This window comes from Alexandromys fortis, unplaced genomic scaffold, assembly GCF_014885135.2.
Source record: "Alexandromys fortis isolate MF-2015 unplaced genomic scaffold, M_Fortis_MF-2015_v1.1 scaffold_3, whole genome shotgun sequence".
Lineage (NCBI taxonomy): Eukaryota > Metazoa > Chordata > Mammalia > Rodentia > Cricetidae > Alexandromys > Alexandromys fortis.
Genome location: NW_026067909.1, coordinates 25,805,926 through 25,831,086, shown reverse-complemented (window position 1 = coordinate 25,831,086; position 25,161 = coordinate 25,805,926). Strand labels below are relative to the sequence as shown.

The 25,161-nt window shown below is 43.3% G+C and overlaps 1 protein-coding gene across 1 annotated transcript in view; it reads right to left on the bottom strand.

Moving 5' to 3' along the window:
* The window catches only part of Csmd1 (CUB and Sushi multiple domains 1), a 1,119,426-nt gene that overhangs the window by 115,029 nt on the left and 979,236 nt on the right, over positions 1–25,161 (bottom strand). The window contains exons 38-41 of the mRNA XM_050136505.1: positions 22,635–22,739; positions 10,994–11,112; positions 6,814–6,883; positions 2,739–2,855 (exon numbers count right to left, since the gene is read on the bottom strand). Of these exons, the coding sequence (XP_049992462.1) occupies positions 2,739–2,855; positions 6,814–6,883; positions 10,994–11,112; positions 22,635–22,739 (411 nt within the window). The remainder of the gene's footprint in view (positions 1–2,738; positions 2,856–6,813; positions 6,884–10,993; positions 11,113–22,634; positions 22,740–25,161) is intronic.

Sequence of the window (25,161 nt, the reverse complement as noted above, 5' to 3'; positions counted from 1 at the left end):
CAAGAAGACAGACCCAGAGATTCTAAGCAGATTCCACTTTACCAAAGCAGAACACACAGAAGGCTGTATCAATGAAAAAGAAGGAAATAGCCCCCAAATATGAAGACGGTGGCTGCTGACACAGAGGTCACTTAAATGGTCCTTGATGCCCAGTCTAGGCCAGGTATAAGAGGTAGAAAAGTAAAGTCACCATTATATAACACTAAACTTTGAGTTTCTTACAGGTTTGTAAAAACATCTTGAAGAACATGAAGACACTGTGAAAAGGTACTCCAAGAAACCATGATTGTTGGATGAAAATCCTAGTGTTAGCATTGGGCTACAAACTTGTATGTTTTTGACCAAGGAGACCCATGAGGCCTCATAAGTCATAAAGCTATTCCCACTGCTGCTGCATGCCAGAACTAGATGGGAAATTGGTGTTGCTGAAGACCCTTGCATGGCTTAGCTTCAGGACATAGGGACATCAGACTGTGAATGAACTGGAAACTCTCTCTCCTCGTTGGCTGGCTTTCACAGTGCTGCAAATGCCACGTGAGATGCTGGGGGAGAATTGTCACTGTCCTGCTTGGTTATGGGACTGCAAGCTACAGCAGCAACATACCAGCCAAGGTATGCCCGCTGGTACGCTCATGGCACAGCATCCATGGATATCAGCTGCTTTCTAACTGAACTGAAGGCCTGTCCCACAGGAGGACATTTAGATCTGGAACTGGAAGTCAGGCCTGGGAGGTCACAGGCTTCAGTGCAGAAGCAATTGCTATTGCTCATGAAATGGATGTGATTAGTCAATTGAGTTGCCTTCTAATCATTCATGTCTGCACACAAGTTTACTATTGCTGTCAGCTTCAATTATTTAGGTAAGGGATCTCCTGTATATAATGAGAGGTATGCTAGACACACCTGGTCACAATCTTGCTATATATAGCAGCCTAACAGGCATTTACACCATCCAATCCTCCTATCCAAGTCTCAGACAAAGATGCCCAGAAAGGAACAAAAAGATACAAGACTTAGAAAAAGGGTGGGGGGGGGTTAGGGGTTAGGGGTTAGGGTTTAGGGTTTAGGGTTTAGGGTTAGGGTTAGGGTTAGGGTTAGGGTTAGGGTTAGGGTTAGGAAAAAAAAAGAAAAAGGGTGGGGTGTTGTTCTCTAAATCAAAATATGCCTTGCTGGAGGGAGGTACAAGTCTGTTTAAGGCTCTTGAAGAAAATGAAATTTACAAGGCTCCCAAAGGAAATAAAACTCAGAAGTCTCAGGAAGTTCCTGAAATTACAAGATTCATATAGACCCTCCACAAGATTCTATACATAAGCAGTAACTGCTATGGACAGGAGGCCTCCAAGTGACGAAACTGTAAGTTGTTCAGGAGCTGCTGTCCACGCTGTGATGGAACTTTTGGTGAACTAGCCTGCTTGAGACATCTGGAAGTAACTCCCATAAGCCCATAAGTGACCCACAACTCCCTGATTCACAGTTAGAACTAGGTGGAACTGTTTCTTCGATCTATCATCAGTGCCCTATCTATAGAGTGATATCTCCCAGGGAAAAATCACTCAACTCTTTGCCATGGGCTTTATTTTCCTCCCTGTCTTCTGCCATATGACTTTTTTATGGCTCCTAAAAAGTCCTGGCTCAAGACTCCATAGACTGGCTCTCTTGGGCTGGTTTGATAAGCCCCGCCCCCCATTTCCGTGTCCAGCTAATCAAATGTTAGCTGACAACATCTGTTACCATACCTGGCCAAGCCAGGCAGGGTCTTTGTTCCTCCGCAGGACCCCAGTTATCGGCAAGTTGGCTAGTTATGTCCTCTCTACAGTTTTCTCTGTATATACAGTTGTCATGAGCATAGCTCTTCAAGGAAATGCTTTGAAAACTTCATGATCATCTAGAACAATCATTTTTCTATAACTTCTGGTCATTCCTCTCCTTGATTGTCTAAGACCATGATTTATATAAAACTTCTGGTCATTCTTCACTATATACTAAGTGTTTGGTATCTAGATGCCAAGTGACTAGTACCTGGGATATCCCCTGAGTCCCTCTGTGGTACACACTTGGCTTTCAAAAACAAGAGAGGAGCTGGTAGCCCAGATAAAGTAGCTACAGTGAGAACAAAGGCACAAGATCCATAAAGACTGACTAGTAAGAAAATGAGAGACTTTCACAAAGATCACGTGCTTCTGAAGTCAGGGCAAAAGAAGAGCTTAGTGTTCTTAACAAAATTACATTTTTTCTAAAGCAGATAACCTGAAAATTAATAGCTAAATATATGTTAAAATTTCACAAACCAATACTCAAAATATGCAATATATTTATAATATATGACTGTAGTACAATCATAATATGTAACCAAAAAGTTAAAAAGATGCTGGACTTCCAAGTTTATGTGTTATATTTCATTTAGTATGAGTCATAATAAGAAACCCCTAAAAATTTCCAGAGAGTCACCACACCTGAATACCAGAACTGGACAGGAACAGGCAGAGATGTGAAGGAAGAGACTGCTGACTTAGATCTGCCATGACAGGCATCGTTGGGCTAATTAAATTTGCCTCGATGAGACCCACATGGCCGAATGGATGTTTGAGAATAACCTCATGCTCTCAATGTTACTGTGTCAAGGCTCTACTTAAATCTGTTATCTCCTGTCAATTAAAGACATGGTTTAGTCAATGGATCATTACACATCAGTCCCTTGGGGAGACTCTGCCAGGTGGAACGATTCCTGGCTCACTCACCATAGCCAATGGGCAGCGATATTTTCCAGGTGCAGTCCAAGTTGTTGGGGTACGAGCCTGGGAACCCTGGGCTCAGGATCACTCCACTCATGCTGGTCAGTGTCCCTCCACAGGTGGCTGTCAAACAGAAGATAACAGGAGTCTCCTGGCGTTTTGTGTTCAGCAAGGATACCCAAATCTAACACAGCTTATTGGACCACACCGGGAAAGAGAAAGCCCACAGGGTGCTGTCTAGGTTACTCAGGGCCCATCCCTCCTCTGTGTGGGATACTTGGGGATACAGATTCTTCTCCACGTGCCTTCTGGCACTGCAGGCTCTTAGCAAAGGTCAGCTGGCTCAACAGTGCATTGCAAACAGGCGTCAGGTTGACTTTTCAGCTCTTGCTTGTGGTAGCATCACTATCTAGCACTGATTGTTCACTTGGGCTCCTACTGTGTGGAAACAAATGAGCAACATTCCTGAAGCCTCCTGGCACTCATAAAGACTGGTATTCACATGACCACCCCCCATGACAGATGGAACCTGTCAATAGAATGAGAAATTGGCTTGAAGGTTTACAACCAGGAAAACCTCCCTCTTCTCCAGGATGCTCCAGATCTGCCTGGTCCTAGGGTCCCAGTGTCCTCAGTAGCCCCGACCTCCGAGTCCCTTGCATTGGAGAATGTAGCTCCCCGCAACCACTCAATCTCAGACAGTTCCATGTTGCAAAGACAGAAAGTCCCTGTGTTTTAATTATGCGCATGCCGTGCTACCGCATCTGATGTCTGCCAGCAAAGAGCCACGGCTGATTTTATAACAATATGAACATCTGTTTACATTAGCCACAAGGCTGGTTCACCAGGAGCCCTAGGGGTTGACCATTTGTGACAGGCTAAAAAGACAATTTCATGTCTTTTCGACTAATGAGGCAAATGGTGTAACTTCTTTTCTAGAGGACAAGGTACAAAAAAACCTTCTCTTATTATAAGCACTCAGTTCCTGTTTTCAGAAGCCTCTGCCAGAAAGCCCCAAGCATGCACTGTAGGATCTTTTAATTTTCAAACTATTTTCAATCATCAAGGTTAGATAACCAACAAGGGCACATTTCCTGGGAGGAAATATGTGAAAGCCAGCCCCGGTGACTGTGGTTAGTTGCTCAAGACAGCCATTGTGTGACCTGGGTTTAAACATTCTGCATATTCAAGAAATAACCTTAAGAACTTAAAGATTCTTAAGGCTCTTCTGTGATGAGTTATGATTCTAGACACCAGCTCAGATGAAATCGGCATGTCTGTAACTTAGAGAGCAGCCCAGCAGGGAGCTGTCCGCAGGCGAGAATCGTGTGTGAAGTGCAGGCTGCTTGGGTGTGCTGTCTGGGCCTGCACTGGGCTGAAGACATGCCAGTATGGGGGCTACACCAAAGCACCTCTCCACATAGGATCCTTTAGCTGAAAGGAGGGTGGAGATGGTGTCCACCCACAAGGTAGACAAATGAAAAATGGCCACAAAGACAGAAAGATGAGTGTCCAATGACAGCGACAGTTCTGGGAAGGAATTTTCAATTTAGAGTATAACTAAAAAAAAAAAAAATCCAGTGTCATAAAATATGGACATCTATTAATGGAACCTCCATCCTTCAGAGGAGGGATTGGCATAGTCATCCTGAGCAGGAGTTGGCACCAAGCTGGAGTGACAGGCGCCATCCTCAGTGATATACAACACAGAGCAGGGACAGGGTGCTGGATCCCATGTGTGTCTAGGTACTAGGCACAGGATGACTTCTGGGTGATGTGAGAGCTACCAGTACAGGTCGGCCTCATACATATAAAAAGAAGGAGCAGATGAGCTTCAAACCAGAACTCCCGAAAGGTGTGAGCCCATCTACCTTGCTTTGAGATATCAAGAGAGCCCCATTGCCAGCATGCTGTGTTTTATTTATTTATTTATTTATTTATTTATTTATTTATTTATTTATTTTATTAAAGATTTCTGTCTCCTCCCTGCCACCGCCTCCCATTTCCCTTTCCCTCCCCATGCTGTGTTTTAAAAAATGTTTATACCTATGGGTATTTTGTCAGTATTTACATCTATGTAACATGTATGTAGCAGAGGCCAGAGGGTGCTAGAACTTTTGAACTACAGCTGGAGTTGTAGCCACTGTATTGGTGCTCAGAATTGAACCGGGGTCTTCTGGATGACAACCAGGGAGTGCTCTTAATCACTGAGCCATCTCTCCAGCCCCAGGCTTGCTATGTTCCATCGTGGCCAGATAGAAGCTGCTACTTAGCATTTCTTTGACTCCCTTTGCCCCGACCCTCTCCTGCTTATAACTCACTCATGCCAACTCCTGCTCAGTCAGCAGCCTGTGTGGAGCCTTACCAGCCAACGCTGATTTCCAAAGGGCAGGTGACCCTTGCTATGGAATATCAGGGACTTTGCACTTTCCTGGATTTATATATTTTATTTTGTGCAGGTTTTTCACGTTCTGGAACCAACAGATGCATTTTTTTATTCCACGACACAGGTCACAGACTGTTGTGAACCCCACAGTTCCAGAAGTTTCCAGTCCCATCTGCCCCAGTATGAACTCTAACTCTGCTGGGGCCCCTGGCAAACTGCCTGGTCCCTCTATGGCTTGATGAGATATTAAAAACAGCCAGTATTAGTTAAGCTCTGAGAACAGAGCCCGGTCCTCAGTGGAAAAGTGGCTTATGTACCTTGACTCTATTAGTTCTGTGATTATAAGGAATTAGGACATGAGGCTTCTAGGAAGCCGCTGAGCAAAATATGATCTCTCTACAGACTGCTCCTGCTCCTAATTCCGTCAGCTCAGATAAACCTGGAGCTGCCAGCTACAAAATGCTTTGATTTTTTCCGTCCATCTCCAAGGCTCATCGCAGTCAGGTGTGAGTTTTGACAATGGGGGAGCTCTCTGTGCACCTTGTCAAAAATTGTAGAAGTTGATGTAACATCAGTATTTGCTAATATAAAAAACTCATTAGAGGACATGTAAAAGTCAGATGTCTTGCTAATGTAAGTTAGTTATTCAAATTCAAATAAAACGCTTTTTTATAAAGCGCCGAGCAAACACAACGGCCCCCAGCTGAATATGCAGGCCGGGAGTCAATTCCACTCTTGAGTCGAAAGAACTGAAATTGCTACATGTGGGAAATGTGAGTTCACAATGCTAAAGGCTGACTGCAAACTCAAGAGCGCCTGATCCCCCTCCATACTATCTGACTGATGGATGGGAAAAAATATCAAAAGTCATGTTTAAAAACTGCATAATAAACAACTTAAGAGAATTTTATATAGTGACCAGCTCAGGGCTGCTGGATTTGCTGCTGACCACAGGCTCTGTTGTGCCAGCTGCCCAAAGACCTAGAGGAGGTGGGGCTCATTGGAACAGTGAGCACAGTCTCTGGGCTGAGGCCAGGAACCGAAGACAGACACTGGTGGTGTCTGCAGGGTGGTGACATCACCCCCAAACTCTGGGGAAGCTGATCCTATGGCTCTGGTCAGGGGCTGGATGCCCTGTGACTTGCACTGGGATGCTTTGGGCCTCGGGCATAGGTTCTTCCCACTCAATAGGCAGGGGGCTGTCCAGTGCTGATAAGGGCATCTCCACACAGACGTCACTGGGCTTTTCAATGTGGAATACAAACATGCCAGCTTCTAGAGAGTCAGTGGCTTGTTTGTAATTCTGAGCTTTGCTTCCGCAAACATGCTTTTCCGGAGGCTAGCAGCATGTTCAGAAAAACCCATTCAGCCTGTCAGAGTTGTTACCAGCTTCCTTCATAGAGTAATAAATGGGGATTTTGGCATGGATTTGAACTGTTTGGTACCTTGAGCTGGGAGACTCAGAGCTTCCCTATGTAGCCTGATCCAAAGTCCCACAAAAGCTGAATTTCTAATTCCACGGGGAGGTGCTCACTGCATTCCTGTGACTCTACCCATGTGACTGTGCTCTCTATAATAGTGTGTGCTTTGAAAGGGACAGTGTGTGCTTCCAGAGGGCGGGATATGGAAGGTCACAGGTGGAAGCAAGCTGGCCGAATGAGGGTCACTCAGTGAGGCTATGCAGGATGTACTTACCAATACACAAGGGGGAAGGATAATTCCAGCGACGTACAGTCCCTGGCATGCAGGAAATGTGTGAGCGGCCCTGTTGGGAAGAAAGCCACAAAACTTGTTTGTTAACTGCAGCACGGTATTTATGGATGAACCGCAAGGGGACTTTTCTCCAGACATTGAAAAACCGTGAATCTGACCATTGTTCATGAGTCCCATTTGGAAAGATCAATCAATCAATCAACACAGATGTGATCCTTTTCACTAACACAATCTTGACTGTCTAAAAAGGCGACATTTCTGTTGACTTTTCATCATGCCTAAGGAGAACAAACGGAACTGGGCAAAGGATGCCTTAATTCCCCAGCAAGAACACCATCACAGCATTTTGCTTGAGGGGCAGGAGGGACTGGTGACAACCAGTATGGGGTGACAGGGTGGTGTGCTAGAATTTGCTGACGGCACATTTTGGGGTAACTTTCCAGACTTTGCACAAGTCACACATGTTCGCTGTCTGTCTAACCCCGCCTGGTCTACTGGGAAGCAGCTCATGGCTGCCACCTTTCTGTAGTGAAATGAATCCTCACCTTCCTCTTTCAATTTGAACTTCCTCTCCTAAACACCAACCAGCAGTGGAGAGATTGGTGAGGATACCGGGGCTGAACTCTTTCTAAACAGAAGGCTCCAGACCAGTGGCTCTCAATCTTGCTAACGCTGAGACCCTTTAATACAGTTCCTCACGGTGTGGCGACTCTGAACCATAAAATTATCTCTGTTGCTACTTCATAACTGCAACTTCTACTCTTATGTACCAGAATGGCCGTAGGTGACCCCTGTGAAAAGGTTGTTTGACCCCAAAGGAGTCGAGACCCACAGGTTGAGAACTGCTGCCCTAGCTAGCCCCTTCAGCGGTGTTCTGTTTTTACTCTTCTTTCGTGTGACTTGGTGACCATCTCTGTCATGTCTCCTCGTCTCAGACATTTCATCTGCCACCTACAAGTGGCACCGAGGTGATGGAGGCCAAACTGCACTCACTGAGGACCCAAGAGGCACACATTTGCATTTAGGGTCAACAAAGATAGGTGGCTGACTCCCAAAGCTAATTATTTTGCTACAAAACTGATTTCACTGTAGCTGGCCTGGAACTGTGTAGTTCACTGGCCTCAACCGTGTGGTGATATCCCTGCCTCTGCCACTCAAGACCTGGGATTACAGGCATGAGCCACTGTGCCTGTCGAAAAGACGGTGGGGACTTCAGACACTGCTGGTGGCAATGTAAACTAGTATAGGCACTGTGGAAATAAGTATGGAAGTTCCCCCAAAACTAAAAAGCCATGTCATCTAGCTATACTACACAATGGTGTATACCTCAAGGAGTCTAAGTTAGTGTTCACAGAGAAAACTACACATTTATGTTTATTGCTATATTACTCTCAGTAGTCAGGATATGGATCTAGTCCTGATATGCCCATTAACAGATGGATGGATAAAGAAATTCTGTTTATTATATACAAAAGAATTATATTCAGATATAAAGTAGGAAATTGTTGTGGAATATTATTTTAACTAGGCAACGATGTGTTACATTTGTTTATGCTGCAGAATATTACTTTAACTACGTAAAGGTGTGTTACACTTGTTTATGCTGCAGAATATTTAACTATGAAAAAAAACTGATTTCAATTTTCCTTCTTCCTGGCATTTTAAAAATAGTTCTAAAGGAAGAATGTGTTTGTTTCTTAGCTTTGTTTGTCAAGTGTGTGCCCAGCCATTGTCTTTAACACAAGGTTTGGTTTTGAGTCAAGGTTTGTTTCGTTACCCCCTGGTCTCACAGTTCCTCTGCCTTGGTCCCCCAAAGTGTTAGGACTAAAAGCATGCACCGGCACACCCAGCTGAAAGTCCATGTTTTTCAATAGGACAGTCTGATGCCAAAGTGAACGTGTTTATATATCCTGTGACCCATTAAATTACATTTAATAAATTCCTTCCTGAATTATGGTTAAGCATAAAGTGCAAAAGCCTTTAAAGATATTTATGAAGACTGCCAGTAAAACGGTCATTTATTTCAAATCTAGAGCAGATTCTGGTATGGACAGGACCATAAACATCTTGGATGAGTGATTTCAAACAAAATTTGTGTAATAGATCAAATACAAAATCGGATCCTGGAGAGTTTTATCATCAAGACTTTACCTAAAGAGTAATATTTGGATTTTTATGTTTTAAGAGGACATGAAAACACAGTTGCATTGGATAGGTATCAGAGGTCACTCGGATATTCGGGTTTTATTGGCAGCACCTCTGCAAATATCTACCGGTCTCACTGTGTGTCTGGCATAGATGTCTCTGCGAGAACTGCCTTAGGAGCAGTGCTCTGCCCGACAGCATGTGGTCGATGTGTGTGAAGTAAGTACTGCGCTAGCCAAGGTGTGTTAGCAATAAACGCAGCTCAGCATCCACTTCTGTTCTTGTGACTATTAATGAATATCTACAAGATGTTAGCAAATATCTCCGCCCCCGAACTCTGGACTCAGTGCTATTCCCAATAAAGACAATGGCTTGGCTTCGATGTGATGAACAAGGCTAAGAAGCAATCTGATGTGTGTTCACAGGCTCGCTTGTCTAGGAAGATTATCAATCCTCTGTTACAGAAAATCCCTGTTTGAAAGAGGATTTGCTCTCTAAGGTCTTAAGCTATCACTTTAAAGAGGAAGCTGACAGAGGCTGCAAGACCACATCTTCGACACAAAAGAGCATGGACATCAGAGAAGGACACAGCTCTGAATGCTGATCTCATGGGAGGAAAGTAGACTGCATTTATGTAGCTCTAGTCAGTTATAACAAAAGTCAAGGGGAAAAAAGACCACACGAAAAGCATGTGGAAGTAGACCAAGGTGCCTCTGCATGCGAAAGTCATGACACAGGACCCAGAATTCTTTCAATTGTAACAAGCGCAAGTATGTGTGTGTGTGTGTGTGTGTGTGTGTGTGTATAAAATGCTTGTCTGGAAGAACCACCCTGATTAGTCTCCCCATCCCTGCTTAACTGCCTGCTTCAGTCACAGAGCTACAGAATTCTGGGGGGACAGCTCAATTTCTACAACCCACTGTATGCAGAGTCCACATGATTCATGCTGCACCAGGCAAGATCCAAAGACTGTGAGCTATAGTCTGGCTTTCCTGAAAGTGACTGAATGCCATTTGCTTATATAACAACATTTCCTCATACTGCCAACAGCTACATATTCCGTGTCCTGAAACAAGCTGAGGATTCAATAGATCTTTCTTTTCCTTCAATCATAGAGCTCATGACCCATGCCACGTGGTTTTTGGGGACTGATGGGTGGTCTTAATCCTGAACTAGCCTTTTCTAGGTGCTGTCCACTGGTACTTGGTATAACTGTTCACCAAAAAATATGCAGAGAGATTAATTGTATACAGTGACACTGTTTTGTTGCATATTATCCAACCTTTTCCTTGATTCTTAATCTGTTTAATGAAGTTGGGCACAGAGCTTATTTAAGATATGTCTTTAAGAAGACATCAAATTCAATGGCATGATAAACATGTGAGAATTTACTTTGTGATAGGAATTGTATGACGAGTACAAACATGAGTGGTTATGACCCTATTGTCTATTTCATGACAATAGAAAAAACATTCATCTACCTGTTTGCCCATTTATAATGTGTCTATGGAAATGCTTACATGATTTTGTGTTTTAAAAAGAGCTGTAAAAATTTACAGCAGAACTTGTCTATAGAATTTCTTGAAAAATCACAGAATGGTTCTTTGTTGGGGAATACCCAAGGTATCTGGTGGTAAAATACTGAATGGAATCATGGGAACCGTAAATGTGCTGATGCTCAAGGCCCAGCGGCACATCCCATAACTGGGAGCCCCGCGGGGGTTTACAGATCCTCTGATACTGTTTGGTTCCTTAGTTTTTCTCTGCATGATTATGGGAAGAACACACAATTTTGAAATAAAATAATTGTGAGAAATCCAGTGGTGAGGTCTGCGGAGGGGTTTCAGCGTTTACAGCGTGACTCTGACGATGGTGGATTTGTCATCTGCATTGGTAGCTCAGTCACAGAGCAAGGGGAACACACTGGCTGCACGGACATGACCTGGAGCATGCCCATGGGGTAGGAACACCACAGGTGAGCCTGCTGAGCCTCCCTCATGGCCCCAGGGGTGCCTACCTGCAAGGTGTACCCGGGCTCGCACTGGAAGGAGAGCACATCGTTCACCATGTACCGGTCTCCTATCTTGATGCCATTGCTCGGGAGAACAGGCTCCTGGCATGCAGCCAGACCCACAGCTAGAAGGACACAAAGACAGATGCTGGGGATCAGGGAATGTCAACAACACTTCTAGCATCCCTAGTGGGAGCTTTGCTTCTCATCGCTTCCTGTAGAGACAAGCAAAGGTTTACACGCTCCTAGCTGTTTGATCAAAGGGAATTAAATCTAAGTTGCAAGATAAGCTTTAATAGTACCTTGATTCATTTCCATCATGGAAGAGATTCGGGTTTTTCTTAGATTAACAAAACTATCAGTTCCACATTTAACATCAAGCACCTCAATTTGAATACGAACGCAACCAAGACCGTTTCCTGCTGCAGAAAAAGCCTGGAGTGATGCTCTCTTATCATCTCTCTGGCATTCTGGGGAAACTTTTCAAGTCTGGAAATCTGGGAATTCCTGCTCTCTAGGAAAAGACATACAAGCACACATTTGTTCTCCTCTTCCACTGCTCCTCACCCCCAGAACCAAGAAGCTCGTGGGTAGTCCAATCTTGGATGAATAGGACCAATATTTACAAACATAAAATGTTGTAACCTGGTCCTTCCCTTCATTTAAATTGCTCACAGATTTCAATAGAAATCTATCACATACTATTGGAATCCAAACCAAATATCAGAATAACTAACTCTGAGTATTACTTAACAGCCATATCATTCTGAAAAGTGAAAATATACAAGAATGGTATTTCATTGAATAAAACGTGCAGTTTTTTTTCACCAAAAAGATTCGAGTTTTATAAAATGGTTGCATTCTGACAGTAGAGTATGATCAACATAGATGATGGCATGTGTGTTAATTTAATTAGGACTCTGGCTTTCCAGCCCAGAGCTGTCTCCATAAATTCTGGCCTCCATCCTTCCAGGGCTCCATGAAAGCGGAGAAGGGCTTCTCTGGTGAGACTGGTGAGCCTTCCTGTCACTTGGACTTTTATTTGTGTTCTGGAACTTGACAGGAACACATCATGTCACACAGGAAGGAAATGTGGGTGGTAGGAGTGCCAGTTAATTCGGAGTCACACAGTCTTGTGTGACACGGTCCAGTAGGGCCATCCCACCCTTGAGCTCCCCTACACTATGGTGATGATGAGAGACCCACTGTCTCTCCCACCTGCAGAGCCACCCAGACTGGGCCAGCTGTGCTGCATCATCCCTTAGGACTTCACACACACAAATACACAAACAATAACAAGGCAATGATGGACGTGAAGGTCAACATCAGTGGCAACATGGATCTGCCTCCTCCCCGGGTTTGCTCATATGGGCATAGGGGCTGGTCCCCTACTCTAGACACAAAGCTCTTAGAAAGAGCATGTACTATTAAGGAAGTGTGTCTGTGCTCAGCATGGCCACCGAGACAGATGCTCCCCACTCTACTTCCCAGAAGAGCCTTCTAGCTGATACTACTCCAAAACCTTAAAGAAGTCTGTGGTTGATCTAGCCATACCAATAGATGGAGTAGCCTCTGTCCATGGCTTCCACAAGATGTCAGAATGCTTTTTCTACTTTGTGAATCTGAATTTGCAAGCCATGCATCCCAGACCACCCAGAGATCAGTGCCCTTCTCCTTATCCCAAGAGGAAGACAGAGTTGGCGCGTCATTTTTCCCAAGAGGGACTGCTACCTGAGCCCCAGCTATTGAGTCTGGGCTGGAACGTGGACTGGACAGGATACGCCACACCTCAGCGTGCAGCCATTCTGTATGAGACAGGCAGCTGTCGTGAGCTATGGCACAAATCTTTCCCGGGCTGAAATAGATTGTTCCCTAAATAGCTCTGTTTAAGCATAAAACACAATTTGCATTAAACTGCAATAGGTTGTATTTCTAACATGGGTTTTAAGCCACTTAAGGTTTGTCATTGAAGATGAAACTGCCAAACATAAAAAGACAATTGCATAGACTTTAAAACTTACACACTAAAGATTAGCCAGACCTCCTCCTCTCTCTCTCCCCCCCCCCTCTGTGTGTGTAGCTTCAGTTTTAAAATTTCACTCAAAAAGTTAATAAAATATTATAGAAAATATCTAATTAAAATTGGACTCCTACGAGGCATAATTTACGCTGATGTGACAACAACATCATTTTGGAATCATTCAGGTTTTCAAAAGACAGGGCCACGCGCAAAGTTTTCAATAACACAAAATGTTCAAAACGAAGAAGAAAAATTTGCTGAGATTAAATTGGTAAATATTTATTGAGATTAAAATGGCAAGGAGTCACATCAAACCTCAATAGCTGAATTGCTTCTCTTTCTGCAAGCTGTATGTGTTATTCCTATTTAATAATATTTTATTATATGCAGATTTATATGCAGTTATCGTGTATCAATTGGGTTTCATTTTCTCATTCCTTAAATTCTATACTGAAATCCAATTTACCATCTGAAGAAGGTAACATCGATATTTCTCATCATAGGAAATGTAGTGCGTGTCTTCTAATTAATCTCAAAGCACAAAGACATCATTTCAGCCAGGGAACCATATGGGGAAACTGAGAGTGGTCCACAAAGAGACCATGGTATTTGAAATGTAGATAGATGCACCACAGGCTTTTCCTCCCTCTCAGCACCTCCATTCGGCTGTCCATGTTACAAACTCGGAATGCAAACTCTCACAGGAGTGACAGAAATCCATACAGCTGTCTGAGTTACTCACTGAGACATATGTATGTTTATTTAGGAAGCTCCAAACACACTGAAGGACAACCTAAAGACTGGGTAAACAGGGCATGGTGTTGGAACATGCCTGGAAGGCCAGAACTCAAGGGGATGAGGCAGGGGTATGGAGTGCTTGAGGCCACTAGCTATCTAAGTGTATATTCTCTCAAAAATGGATAAATAAAATATTAATCTTTAAAAATTTGACAAATTTAAACAGAACAGATCGATAGGAGGATTCTCCACTAATGTTCCAGAGGCAGCAAGATCTAGGAAGAGAAGACTGGAAATCTATTTTCACGATTTTTGACAGAATTGCTGTCCCTATCTAATGATGGTGTGCTTAGAACTAACATCATGCATGATGGTGTGTAACACCCAGTGAGGGAATTCATTGGAAGGTGGTCCACGAACAGCTAGGTTCCTTGATCTTCTTGAAGACAAGGAGAGGCTTGTCCCCACAAATCTGAACAACTCGTGGCCATTTGTGTGGATGGGGGTGGCAAACACATTATGATGCTTTATAATTTATTGGCCATGAATATATTTTCTGTTCACTCTGATGTTAAAATGTGCTAATACATAAAGTTTCAGTTTGATTTAGAATGTAGGAAGGATGTTTCTAAACTCCCACGAATCTAGCCTGTAGAAGCCAAGACCATGAAACAAAGCCATTAAAAAGATAAGTATCCTAATTCAACCAAAAGTAGAGTTTAATGACTTGACCTACTGCTGATCATAAAATGTGAATGCTTCGCCCCAGAGGTGAGCAGATAGCCCATCAGGTCTCTGGAATACACTGTGGCTGCTCTTCAAAACCTACAGAAAAACCCAGAGTGAGTTCCCTTGACTCTCAGAAGTGAAGACTATGGACAACACATGACAGCCGCGTGTTTTAAAATCAAACACTTAGAATAGGATAACCAGAACCTCTGCAGAAGGTACAAACCCGATGACTCCAAAGGAGTTTTTCCTCAACAAAGCCTTTTCTCTCACTACCACTGGCTTGGCTTTTAGTCTTGGCAATTAATGAATTAACACGAGTGCACTGCTCTGACTGAAAAGCTTTAACCAACAATGGCCTTGATAACAAAAATGGCAGCTCTAAGTGGAGAGCCTCAGAGCTGGAGTGTTTGGCAGAGGGAAGTCAAAGTACAACCTTCTAGTTTTATTCTGTTGCTGTGATTAAAAACCCTCAGACCAAAAGCAACTTTGAGAGAAAGGGAACTATTTGACCTACAATTCAAGGTTAGTTTGTCACTGAGGGAAGTCAGGGTAAGAACAAAGCAGGAAACACAAGCAAAAACCACAGAGGAGTGTGGCTTGCAGGTTGCTACAGACTCACGTTTAGCTCGCTCTCTTATAGAGTCCAGGACCACCTGCCCAGGGAATGGTGTTCTCCACAGTGGGCTAGGCCATCCAACACCAATGAACAACTATGAAAATTCCCATGGACATGACATGCCCACAGGACAATCTGCTCTAGGTAATTCCTCAACAGACATTTTCCTCTCAGATGACCCTAGGCTGTGTCAAATTGAGGATTAAAGCTAACTAGGACATAAACACACTACGCATTATGCATACATGCACCATTTCAATACGTGGGGAGATCATCATTACACTATGCGGAACAAAAGGCTATCCTTTAATTTTAAATAGAAAAAAAAGGTACATTGTCAGTTATGCTCTATGATAAATGCGGACGGTCCCCGCTGACAGTGTTTCAACACAGGGACTTTTAACTTCATGAGGGGGCAACCAGCGTGCACTGAGTAGAAACCACACTGTGAACTTTGAATTTTGATCTTTTCCCAGGACTGGTGATACAGGGTAAGACAATTTCTGTGAAGCTGCACAGCTCCTAGTTTCCAGTAGGCCGGAAGGATGGACACCGGTACACAGGCAGGGGAATCTCCTAGTTTCCAGCAGATCAGAAGGATGGGCACTGGTACACAGGCAGGGGAATCACATGTTTAGATTGATGAAACTTTAGCTGACAAATGCTTGTGGCTATAACATTCTTGGAAAGGACAGAACATCTATAATTAAAGAGCATCTGTAATCTTCTTGTACAATACAAGTAGATGTGAACACTAATTTATTAGTTGATTATACTTTTTTTTGAGGCAGGTTCAATCATTGTCGATGAGTCTGGCCTGGCCTCTCAATCCTGTTTCAGCCTCCAAATGCTGGGATGTCAAGTACACATTACCACACCTGTTGAAAAATTCTTTTCATGGAATCTATGTCAGCATTTTAATAATGGAATAGATGTTCCATTGATAATTAATGATAGCTCCATCTTAATTAGGCTTTCTATTGTTGTGAAGAGACACCATAGCCATGGCAACTCTTATGAAGAAAATATTTAATTGAGGCTGACTTACAGGTTTAGAAGTTTAGTTGCAGAGTGTAGTAGCATTTTAACGACACAGAGTAATCCTGCAAAACAGAACATTTCCCATCGTATTCAGTTCCGCATTTCCAAGGTTTGCTTGTTCTCAGGACACACATGCTTTGTGCAACACCATTAGCAGCACAGGAGGGAGGCTTCTGCACAGCACTTGGGAAGCCCTGACTGGCCCAATAGCCTCATCTGTGGAACCTTGGTTAGTGATTTATCCAGGTGAAAATCGTCTACCCAAAGTCAAGTTGCAGTAAGTAAAGCGTCACCACGCCCTACTTTCAGGCTGAATTTACAATTGACGGTATATCAGCTTCCTCAGTTTGAGATCAAGAACCTATGGAAACAATTAGGTCCTCCTCTTCCACCTCTTTGTTCTTGTTCTCTTTCTTTCATCTCCTCCTCCTCTTCCTCTCTTGTTCCCTGTTGTTATGAGATGAATGTCTGTCCTTCTAACCTTCACATGTTATTATTTTAACATCCATTGAGACTCAAAATTGGGCCCTGTAGAAAGGGACCAGGGCTGGGTCAGACTCATACTGATTCTCACAATGGAGCCAGTGCTAGTAGAGGAAGGAAATGCAGACTAAGAACCCTGCACAGAACCTGCAAACCCAACACGTAGGTCTTCAGAGGGAGAAGACTCCACCAATGCCTTGACCTTGGGTTTCCAGTTCCAGGATCGTGAGAAATAAACTTCTGTTGTCTCAGCTCCAGCCTGTGTTGCTGTGTCCCAGTGACCAACACAATGTAAACAATTAACACATAGTTGTGATGAAGGGACGTGGGACAGGGCAGTCTACATCTGTCCCTTAACAGAGGCTATAGGGGTGATAAATTTGGCTTGAAGAATATCAGTCGTTAGCTAAAAAATACTTTTCCTGTCACTCCTGTGTTTTATGATTGAAGGGCTAACGTTAGAAAACCAGGTGTTCTTTGGTGACAAACAACACTTTAACAACTGGACCAAAATGCACAACTTTGCAGTCGCCGAAGACAGACATCGGGACACATCCCCACTGTGCAGCAGAAAGTGAAGCACCCTACACCCCTACTTTCCACGGGGTCACTAGGTGGGTGTGCTGGTTAAGTTTGTCACACTTCTGCACGAAAGGGGAAGACTGCTAAAAATACAGCCTTGCCAGCTGTCTTTACCACGGAGCTATATCCATCACCAGTTCCGGAATCGCCCCACTTACGCTTACTAGAGCGACAGCTGGTTCAGAACAGCCAGTCCATTAGACTCAGATCGGGTTGTTAAATGTCAGACACTACACTTGAACTTTTCCTCAATTACGCAAAAATAAATCTCCCCACGTGTGTGCTTACTGCAGCGTCAGGGATTCTGAACCAGAGGCCCAGACTTTGTCTGAAACCACAGTCAATAATAAGCTTTTGTTGAGGCTCTCTGGAGTGTGTTATATTAATAATGAAAACAATCAAATAAAATGTAGATATTTGATAAATGGGCTTAATGTAAACTGGATGAAATTCTGTATTCATGAGTTTTCTCCATCTATTTAAATAAAAGTAAGCAACTATAAGATATTTAGATTTGACTGAAATCCCTACTATTCAGTAGACCCATTGGTCAGGCAGGTACACTGAGCAAAACACATTAAAACAATATCTTCTTAGCTGAATCTATCCAGAATTCTAATACATTCATTTTGCTTTAGTGTCTTACAACGTCTGACATGCCTTTATTATCATTTATTATATATGACATGTTTTTATTTATTAGCTCTTTGTTGAGTAGACCGCATCAGTCAGTTTTCTATTGCTGTGATAAAACACTATGACCAAAGGCACTAAGAGAAGGAAGGGTTTATTTGTATTTATGGTTTCTAAGGGATAAGAGTCCATCAAAATCACACTGGGAAGTCAAGCATGGTAGCAGGCAGACATGGCAGCTGCAACGGCGGCTGCAACAGCAGCAGCAGCAGCAGCAGCAACTGAGAGGTCAAATTTCTAAAGGCATACAGGAAAAGGACCAAAGCAAAGAAAACAAAGTTGAAATGGCAGAGTCTTTTGAAACTTCAAAGTGCTCCCCCAGTGACAGACCTCCTGTAGCAAGGACATGCCTCTCAAACTTTCCCCCAAAGGCACCAGTGAGGGACAAGTATTCAAATGTTCAGACTATGGGGACAGCCCATTCAAGACACCACAGGGAGCAATCAGCATCTTTACAGATGTGTTCAGTATGCCTGCTTATCTCCAGCTATCCATGAAATCATCCCCGAGGCCAACACAGCTGACCACACTTGACCTAAAGATGAGTTCCTGACCCATGATTTATAGTGAGGTATTGTACCCGCAGATTATGGTACCATGTACTTAAAATACACATTTGACTGTTGTCTATTCATATGTATAATATTCATTGTTCTAGAGATTTGAGGAAACCTGATGATACCTTGTCTCTTCTTGGGGTGTAAGAATCTATATTTTTAAGAATACGGTGATGAATAACATTTTATAAGACCAATATGTATAATACTATAACACATTGGATTCTGATATTACTCAAAATTTTATGAGCACATTTAAGAACTTTCAATTCTTAACACAACTTCAAAACAAATAATTAGACTATGCACACTCAAGACAAGCTTGCTCATTATTTAAGCAACTAAGAACTTGGTAGAAGATTAATGAAATAGAACTATTGGGTTTTCAAGATACTTTGCACTTTGAATGATGTTTATAAATGTACCTAACTTTTCAGGTAATTAATTTATTCACTATTGCTTTTGAGATAGGGTCTTATGCATCCCTGGTTTGCCTCAGATTTACTATGTAGAAAAAGAAGATCTATCTTGCCCCCTGCTCTTTTCAAATCTTCTGAGATCTGAGAGTCCAAAAGACTAGGGCAGAACAGTGTGGAAAATCCCAGTCCCTTTGCCCAGATGGGCAACTGTGGAACTGACTTAGATCGTACTTCTACAGTGAACTACATGGTGTTTTAGAACCCAAAGGTCACAGGTAGGAACAAACTTTTAACTTGTCTGCAGTCTTTTGGGCTGCATGTAACATATGCAAAAGGTACCATGCACCTATGATTATCTGGTAATCCTCACTTTCTCAAAAGCTTCTCTGAAACTCTCTGGGATGGAGACAAAGGCCAGAATTTACATTACCTAAAAGCTGCCAAGTTCCTCAATACAGTTAAGATCCAATGAGGGCGGGAAGGGGAGCGTAATGATTGACTTATATCCAGGAAGGCATTTCTGGTAAGGAGAGGGGAAGCCTAAAAGAGAGCTGATGGGAAATTTTTGGTAGTGAAAGTTCTTACAGAAAACCTTAGGAATCAGTGGCTGAGTAAATAGAGATAAATCTCGGAGACCTGAGATGTGCAGCGTAAGGTCAGTTTACCGCACTGTAAGCAAATGCTTGCTGCCAGCCTCTGTTGAAGGGATGCAATCCTCATCACTGGAGACACAAAGAATGCTCTAATGTGCTGGTAAACAGCAAGGTTCTTGCCCGAGCTCCATCTCATGGGTACCTAATCAGGCCCACCAATGACAACAGGGTGCTCATGAGTATTTACTAACACAAGATTGTCATTAAAGTACACTTCCATTTTATATATAAGGATTATTATAGTCAGGGTAACCCAGGTTGTCAGCTAATCAATACTCAATTATGATACCACCCTACTAAAAGGTTTATTATTTACTTCAAAAGATTTAAGGTCTTTTGCAGAATTTTAAGGCTTCCCTGGGAACAGTAATTTAACTTTTTTGGCCTAGAGCAATTTAAACCCTTAAAATTCCCAAGCGTAGTTAAAAACACAAAAACAAAACAAAACAAAACAAAACAAAAAACCCAGCAATTTAAAAATACCTAAATTACTAATACCCATTGACAGAGGGCAATTTAGAAATCCCATCCATCTGAGCTGTAGGATCTGAAAAAGAAAGCATCCCTTTTGTTCTAACAAGCAAAGCCTGAAGTATAAAATAAGAAACTTTCTGACTCCATCACAACACTGAGGTACCTGGGTGAGCTGAATTCTGATGGAATTCTCACTCCCAGGAGGCACAGACACTGTCTGCTATGGAGCACAGGAGAGGGAGAGCCTGGGGAAACATGCTGGTTTCACCCAAGCAAACCTCCCAAGGCTGGGCCCAAGTTTCCCTTGGCTCAGAGACCAAGATAGGATGCCTGACCACAGGCTCTCTGTAGGGGGATGGCACCAAAGACCCCAGTGCACCAATTTGTCGAAAAGCAGGGCTAAGTGCCTTGGGGTTCCCAGAATCTTCACTCTTAGACACTCAAGTGCTCAGAGATGCTATATGTCCATGTGATAGGCTTGCTAGGTCACATACATACACACAGATGCTCTGGATCATGCATGTTAAACCATGCACTTTTGAGCTACACGCACCACCCCATCAAATGCAAGTGGTTTGGCTTTGAGAATTCCGCAGTGTCCCTTTGGATTAAGAAGGCCTGGCCTTCATTCACACTAGGACTGGGGAGTTCTCTCGGGATGCGGATACAGAGCAGGGCTTGTGTGCAGTGCAAGCATTGCCAACACAGGGACATCTGCAACATCCCTGCTCAGTGGCAGTGGGGGCTCCTGGCCCCCAGGAGCTCGGTAAACAGTATTCCTGGCAAAATGCTTGGTGCGTCTCTGCATACATGGTCATCATGGTGGTGACAGGTTTTTTTTGCTTTATTTTTTTCACCTCAGAAACACAGAAGACAGAAAGCAGCTCAAGTAGATTGCATGGCATGTGTTCTAGGAGTTGCTTTCTTCTTCTCATTTTATGGATAGACATTTTACTAAAATCATGAATTTAGAGGCCTTAGCAGAGATATGTAAATATACATTTTATAGTGCTTGTCTAAATACATATCAATATATTGAAATATTAGAGATTGTTGGCAACTTAAGTCAACAGTCTTTAGAGCGGTAAGGCTAATTCTATAAATACTTTATAATACCCATTTAAAAGAGATTATGAAAAATCAGAGCCACGAGCTGAGTTCCCTTTAATGCATAGATGATATGCGTTTTCAAACAGTGCCAGCCACAAAGACAACCACCTGGAACAGTCCATATCATATCATACTCGATCAAATGAAAAGCAAACACATTACTTAATTATGGTCTTGGATTCTCACACAAGGCCTTGGGTTCCCGAAGAGGCTTCATTTCAACGGGCAATTGGAGGAAATTAGTCTCTCTGCTAGAGACTCATACTGACTAAGAATATCGTGGGATGGAGACAATTATGCTAATAGGGCTACAGTCCATGTGCAAAGTACATAATTATCCCCAATAATCACAGCCTAATTACGTTACCAACATCTTCCCCAGAAAGAGAGGGAAAAGCCAGAGACTGTAAGATAACTTCTCAACAGCTCAGAACAATGATCAGTTCCAACAGGGCGAACATTTCAATGGCCTGGTTAACACCGTAGTCGCCAATAAGGGTTTCATCTGCTATCTGTGGAACCTTCGCAAAATGTATCAGCATAGCAGAATTTTCCAGACGTATTCGACATAAATAGCATTTGCAGGGTCATTTTACACTGTCACTAGAGGAGCCCTATTCCCATAAATTAGAACGCGTTTGCATGCAAATGCCTGTAATAAGTGGGGAAGCTCAGGCAGATGATGCACGGGGCCTGCGGATGGTGGCTGGAGATGAATATTTATCGTCAGCTGGAATGTGGCCTTTTGAAAACACACGCATTACACTCCGGCAAACTGTTTATCTCAATTTTAAAAATCACTTATTGACGCTAACCCACGGATTTGCTCACTAGCAACCGCTTATTAGAGGAGATAATGCCAACATTGAGCCGTTTTGAAGCCTGAAAACACGTCCCAAATAAACCCCACTTTTGCGGGAAACTCACACTTCACGTTTACAAGGTTAGCCCCAAGCATCCGCCACTGCAGTGGGTTTGTGAATTTGACCTTGGTTGTCCCACTTACCGGACTATTAATGCGGCCTCACATCCACTTTTACAGTGATTTACCTCTCTCCTGTGCTGTCTCCTCCAGTTAAAATGAGTAACACACAAACACGGGCTCTGAAATGCCTGCTCTCACTAGTGCTAACTAGTCTCGCTTGTTTTAGCGTCTCTGAGAGTCCACAAGGAAAGCTCCACGACATTAGCTGGTCAGATGACCATACTCTGTGTTTTGGAAGGTGACTATATCTGTCCTCACACATAAAGTCAGTCCCATTACAAATGGTTAGCTGTGCGGCCTAAGGTAAACAGCCTGAAGAGACTTGGTTCCACTAATTATTCCAGATGCTAACATCTGCCTTTGCTCTCACAGTCTGTAGTTTGTACAGAGTGCCCTTCCTGTAGCCTATGTTCCGTGAAACTCAGTGTCGCCCAAGCCTTAGAAACGCCTCACGACAATAACATTTCATCGTTGAAGACGCGCAGGGTGTGTCCCTCTAGGAACGCTGCTCCCAGAGCCAGGCACAAGCAGCAGTTGATCTTACTTTTGTATTCCAGGTGAAAGCCGGCGGCAGCAACGCTGATGTCTGACTGGAAGTGCAGGCAGAGCTGGTTGGAAGTGCTGTTGAGCAGCGCGGGCACTGTCGTACCTGCATGGGGAAGAGGGGGGTAGCTTTAACATGAAACAGGCAAGTGTTCCACAAGCCGAACAAGGACGACCAAATCCCAGGCTTCCTGTGTTTAATCTGACTGCTGGAGACATGACCATTGCTTGCCCAGTCGCTCCACCTCGCAAAGACACCTTTGAGCAGTGGTTGCGGCCATTGGAAAACAAACTGTTTGCACCCAGGGCTCTTACTTTCAGTCTGACCTAGTTTGCGGGGAGAGCCACTCCGTCTCCAGACACTTGCCTATCTCAATGCATTTAGTTTGCATACCCCCAGGCTAGACAAATCCAGTCTGTTACATTATTTAGTAAAATTGAAATCAACTTTTGAGAACGTGAGTACTTTAAATTCTGTAGCCCTGGGACAGATTCTAGTTAGTGCTGGGTTTACTTCAGGGTAGGAGATTCTTACACTGTGGGGCCTTGCCTGTCAGCCCCCCCCCACTCCTCCCCAACCTCCTCAGTACTATGGTGTCCAGTAATTCTAAACCGCTAATATACTTCTTATAGGTACCACCCTCGACTCCTTGGCCCTGAATTTAGCCTTTGTTGGTACACTAAGCCACCATTATTGTTCTGAGATCTTCTGCTAGTTTTATTTTTCTGTAAAATCTATGTCAGGAAGTTCCCTAGCCTCCCTACCAATTGGCCCTCATCCCTTTGACACTGAGATGTCCCCTTCCTCCAAAATCTCTGGTTTTAGAAGCTGAGGGTTTTGAAAGGCAGAGGCTATGGTAAGGCTGGAAAGACATGAATGAATGAGAGAGTTGGTATCTGGGAAATATCCTTGGACAAGCACATGTGAGCTTCTGATGATGCTACTCTGAGGGTAGGGTAAAACCTTCTTGCTAATCTTGGGTTGTCATCTGGATCTTTCTTTAGGTTTCTAGAAATTCACCAAACCTTTGAATATATGTTTGTATCTAATAATGTTGGCTCATTGGCTAACTGGGATCAAAATTATTTAAAATGTTCTAGGAGGTCAATAACAAGAAAAAGAGGCAAGAAAAGAGAAACCCCTATCTATTCGTCTTTGTGTGTGTGCACACACGTGTGCACATGTGTGTTAGACTTTAGGAAGTTAGGTTGTCCCTTTGAGATCTGGGGTCTGTACCTCAGTCATTTTTCCCTTGATGCCAAAGGCAGTTGAATTCAGGAAGTGGGAGTTCTTTTGAAAAATCAACAGTATAAAACCCACAACAAGACCACTAAGTATAAGGTGGAAAAGTCTCTTCCAGAATGCTTTCTTGCCGAGTCAGCCCTTTGCTGTTTGGCTCTGAGTTTATAGATCACAGAAAAAAAGAAAGATGAATAGACAGACAGATGAGAAATCTAAACAGATGGATAGGTGATCGCTGTCTAACACTGAACAGCTGTGGGAGAATCGTCTGTAGGTATGTCCTCTTTAGGTAACACATTTTCCTGGCCCAGCCTCAGCAAAGGGAAGTGTTGGTCATAAGGCCTCCAGCAGGGTGCCCCGAGGCCTCAGAAGGGTCTGGGATGGCAGAGAATTGTGGAGGTGGAGGATGTTAACTGCTTTGCTTATTGCTCAATCTCAGACTGTTTCTAAAATCCACACAAAAAAGATTTTGGCTAAGGGCGTGCACAGCGACTGATTTTGTGGGATTCCCATGACGCTTGTCATGTTTCATCTTGCACACTGGTCATCTGGCTGGCACACAGAGAGGAAGAAGGATGTTTTCTGTGGCCCTAATAGCTTCATTTTCCAAGTTTTCATTCCACGGTCTGATTTTTATCTGACATTTGGGGGAACCTAATGTTATGTGTTTATAGTTCATTGCTCTGTTTAAATAACTACCGGTCCTACAATGAAACACTCTTCTTTGCTTTCTTCCTATTCTTGTTGCATTTCTGTTACTGTAATAAAATACCCTGGCAAGAGGCAGTTCAGGCCAGGAAGGGTTTACTGGGCTTATATTTCCAGGTTACAGCCCATCATTTTGGGGGAAATTAACATAGGAATTCAATGTATCATGTCCAGAGTTAAAAAAGGAAAGAAAACCAAAACAAACAACAACAACAGAATGGATCCTTGCTTGCTTCTGCTTTCTCTACTCTTTGATAGGCCAGGGACTGGCCTGTGAAAAGGTGCTGCCCACCTCAATTACCAAGTCAAGACACTGTCCAATGGTCATGCCCCTAGGCCAGCCTGATCTAGACAGCCATGAAGACCTGTTTAGATGATCCTAGGTTGTCTTAGCCTGGCAGCTAAAACTAATGAGCACAGCACCACAGGTCTCCTAAAACAATGAAGGATCCACAGTTTCTCATTTGCTACTGGAATCACACTAGGCTGCTGGTGTGAATAGTGACCCATCTTTACTCCCCCAGATTCAAGCCCAGGAATTCACTTTGCACAGCCTGGGTGTCCTTTATCTGCCCTA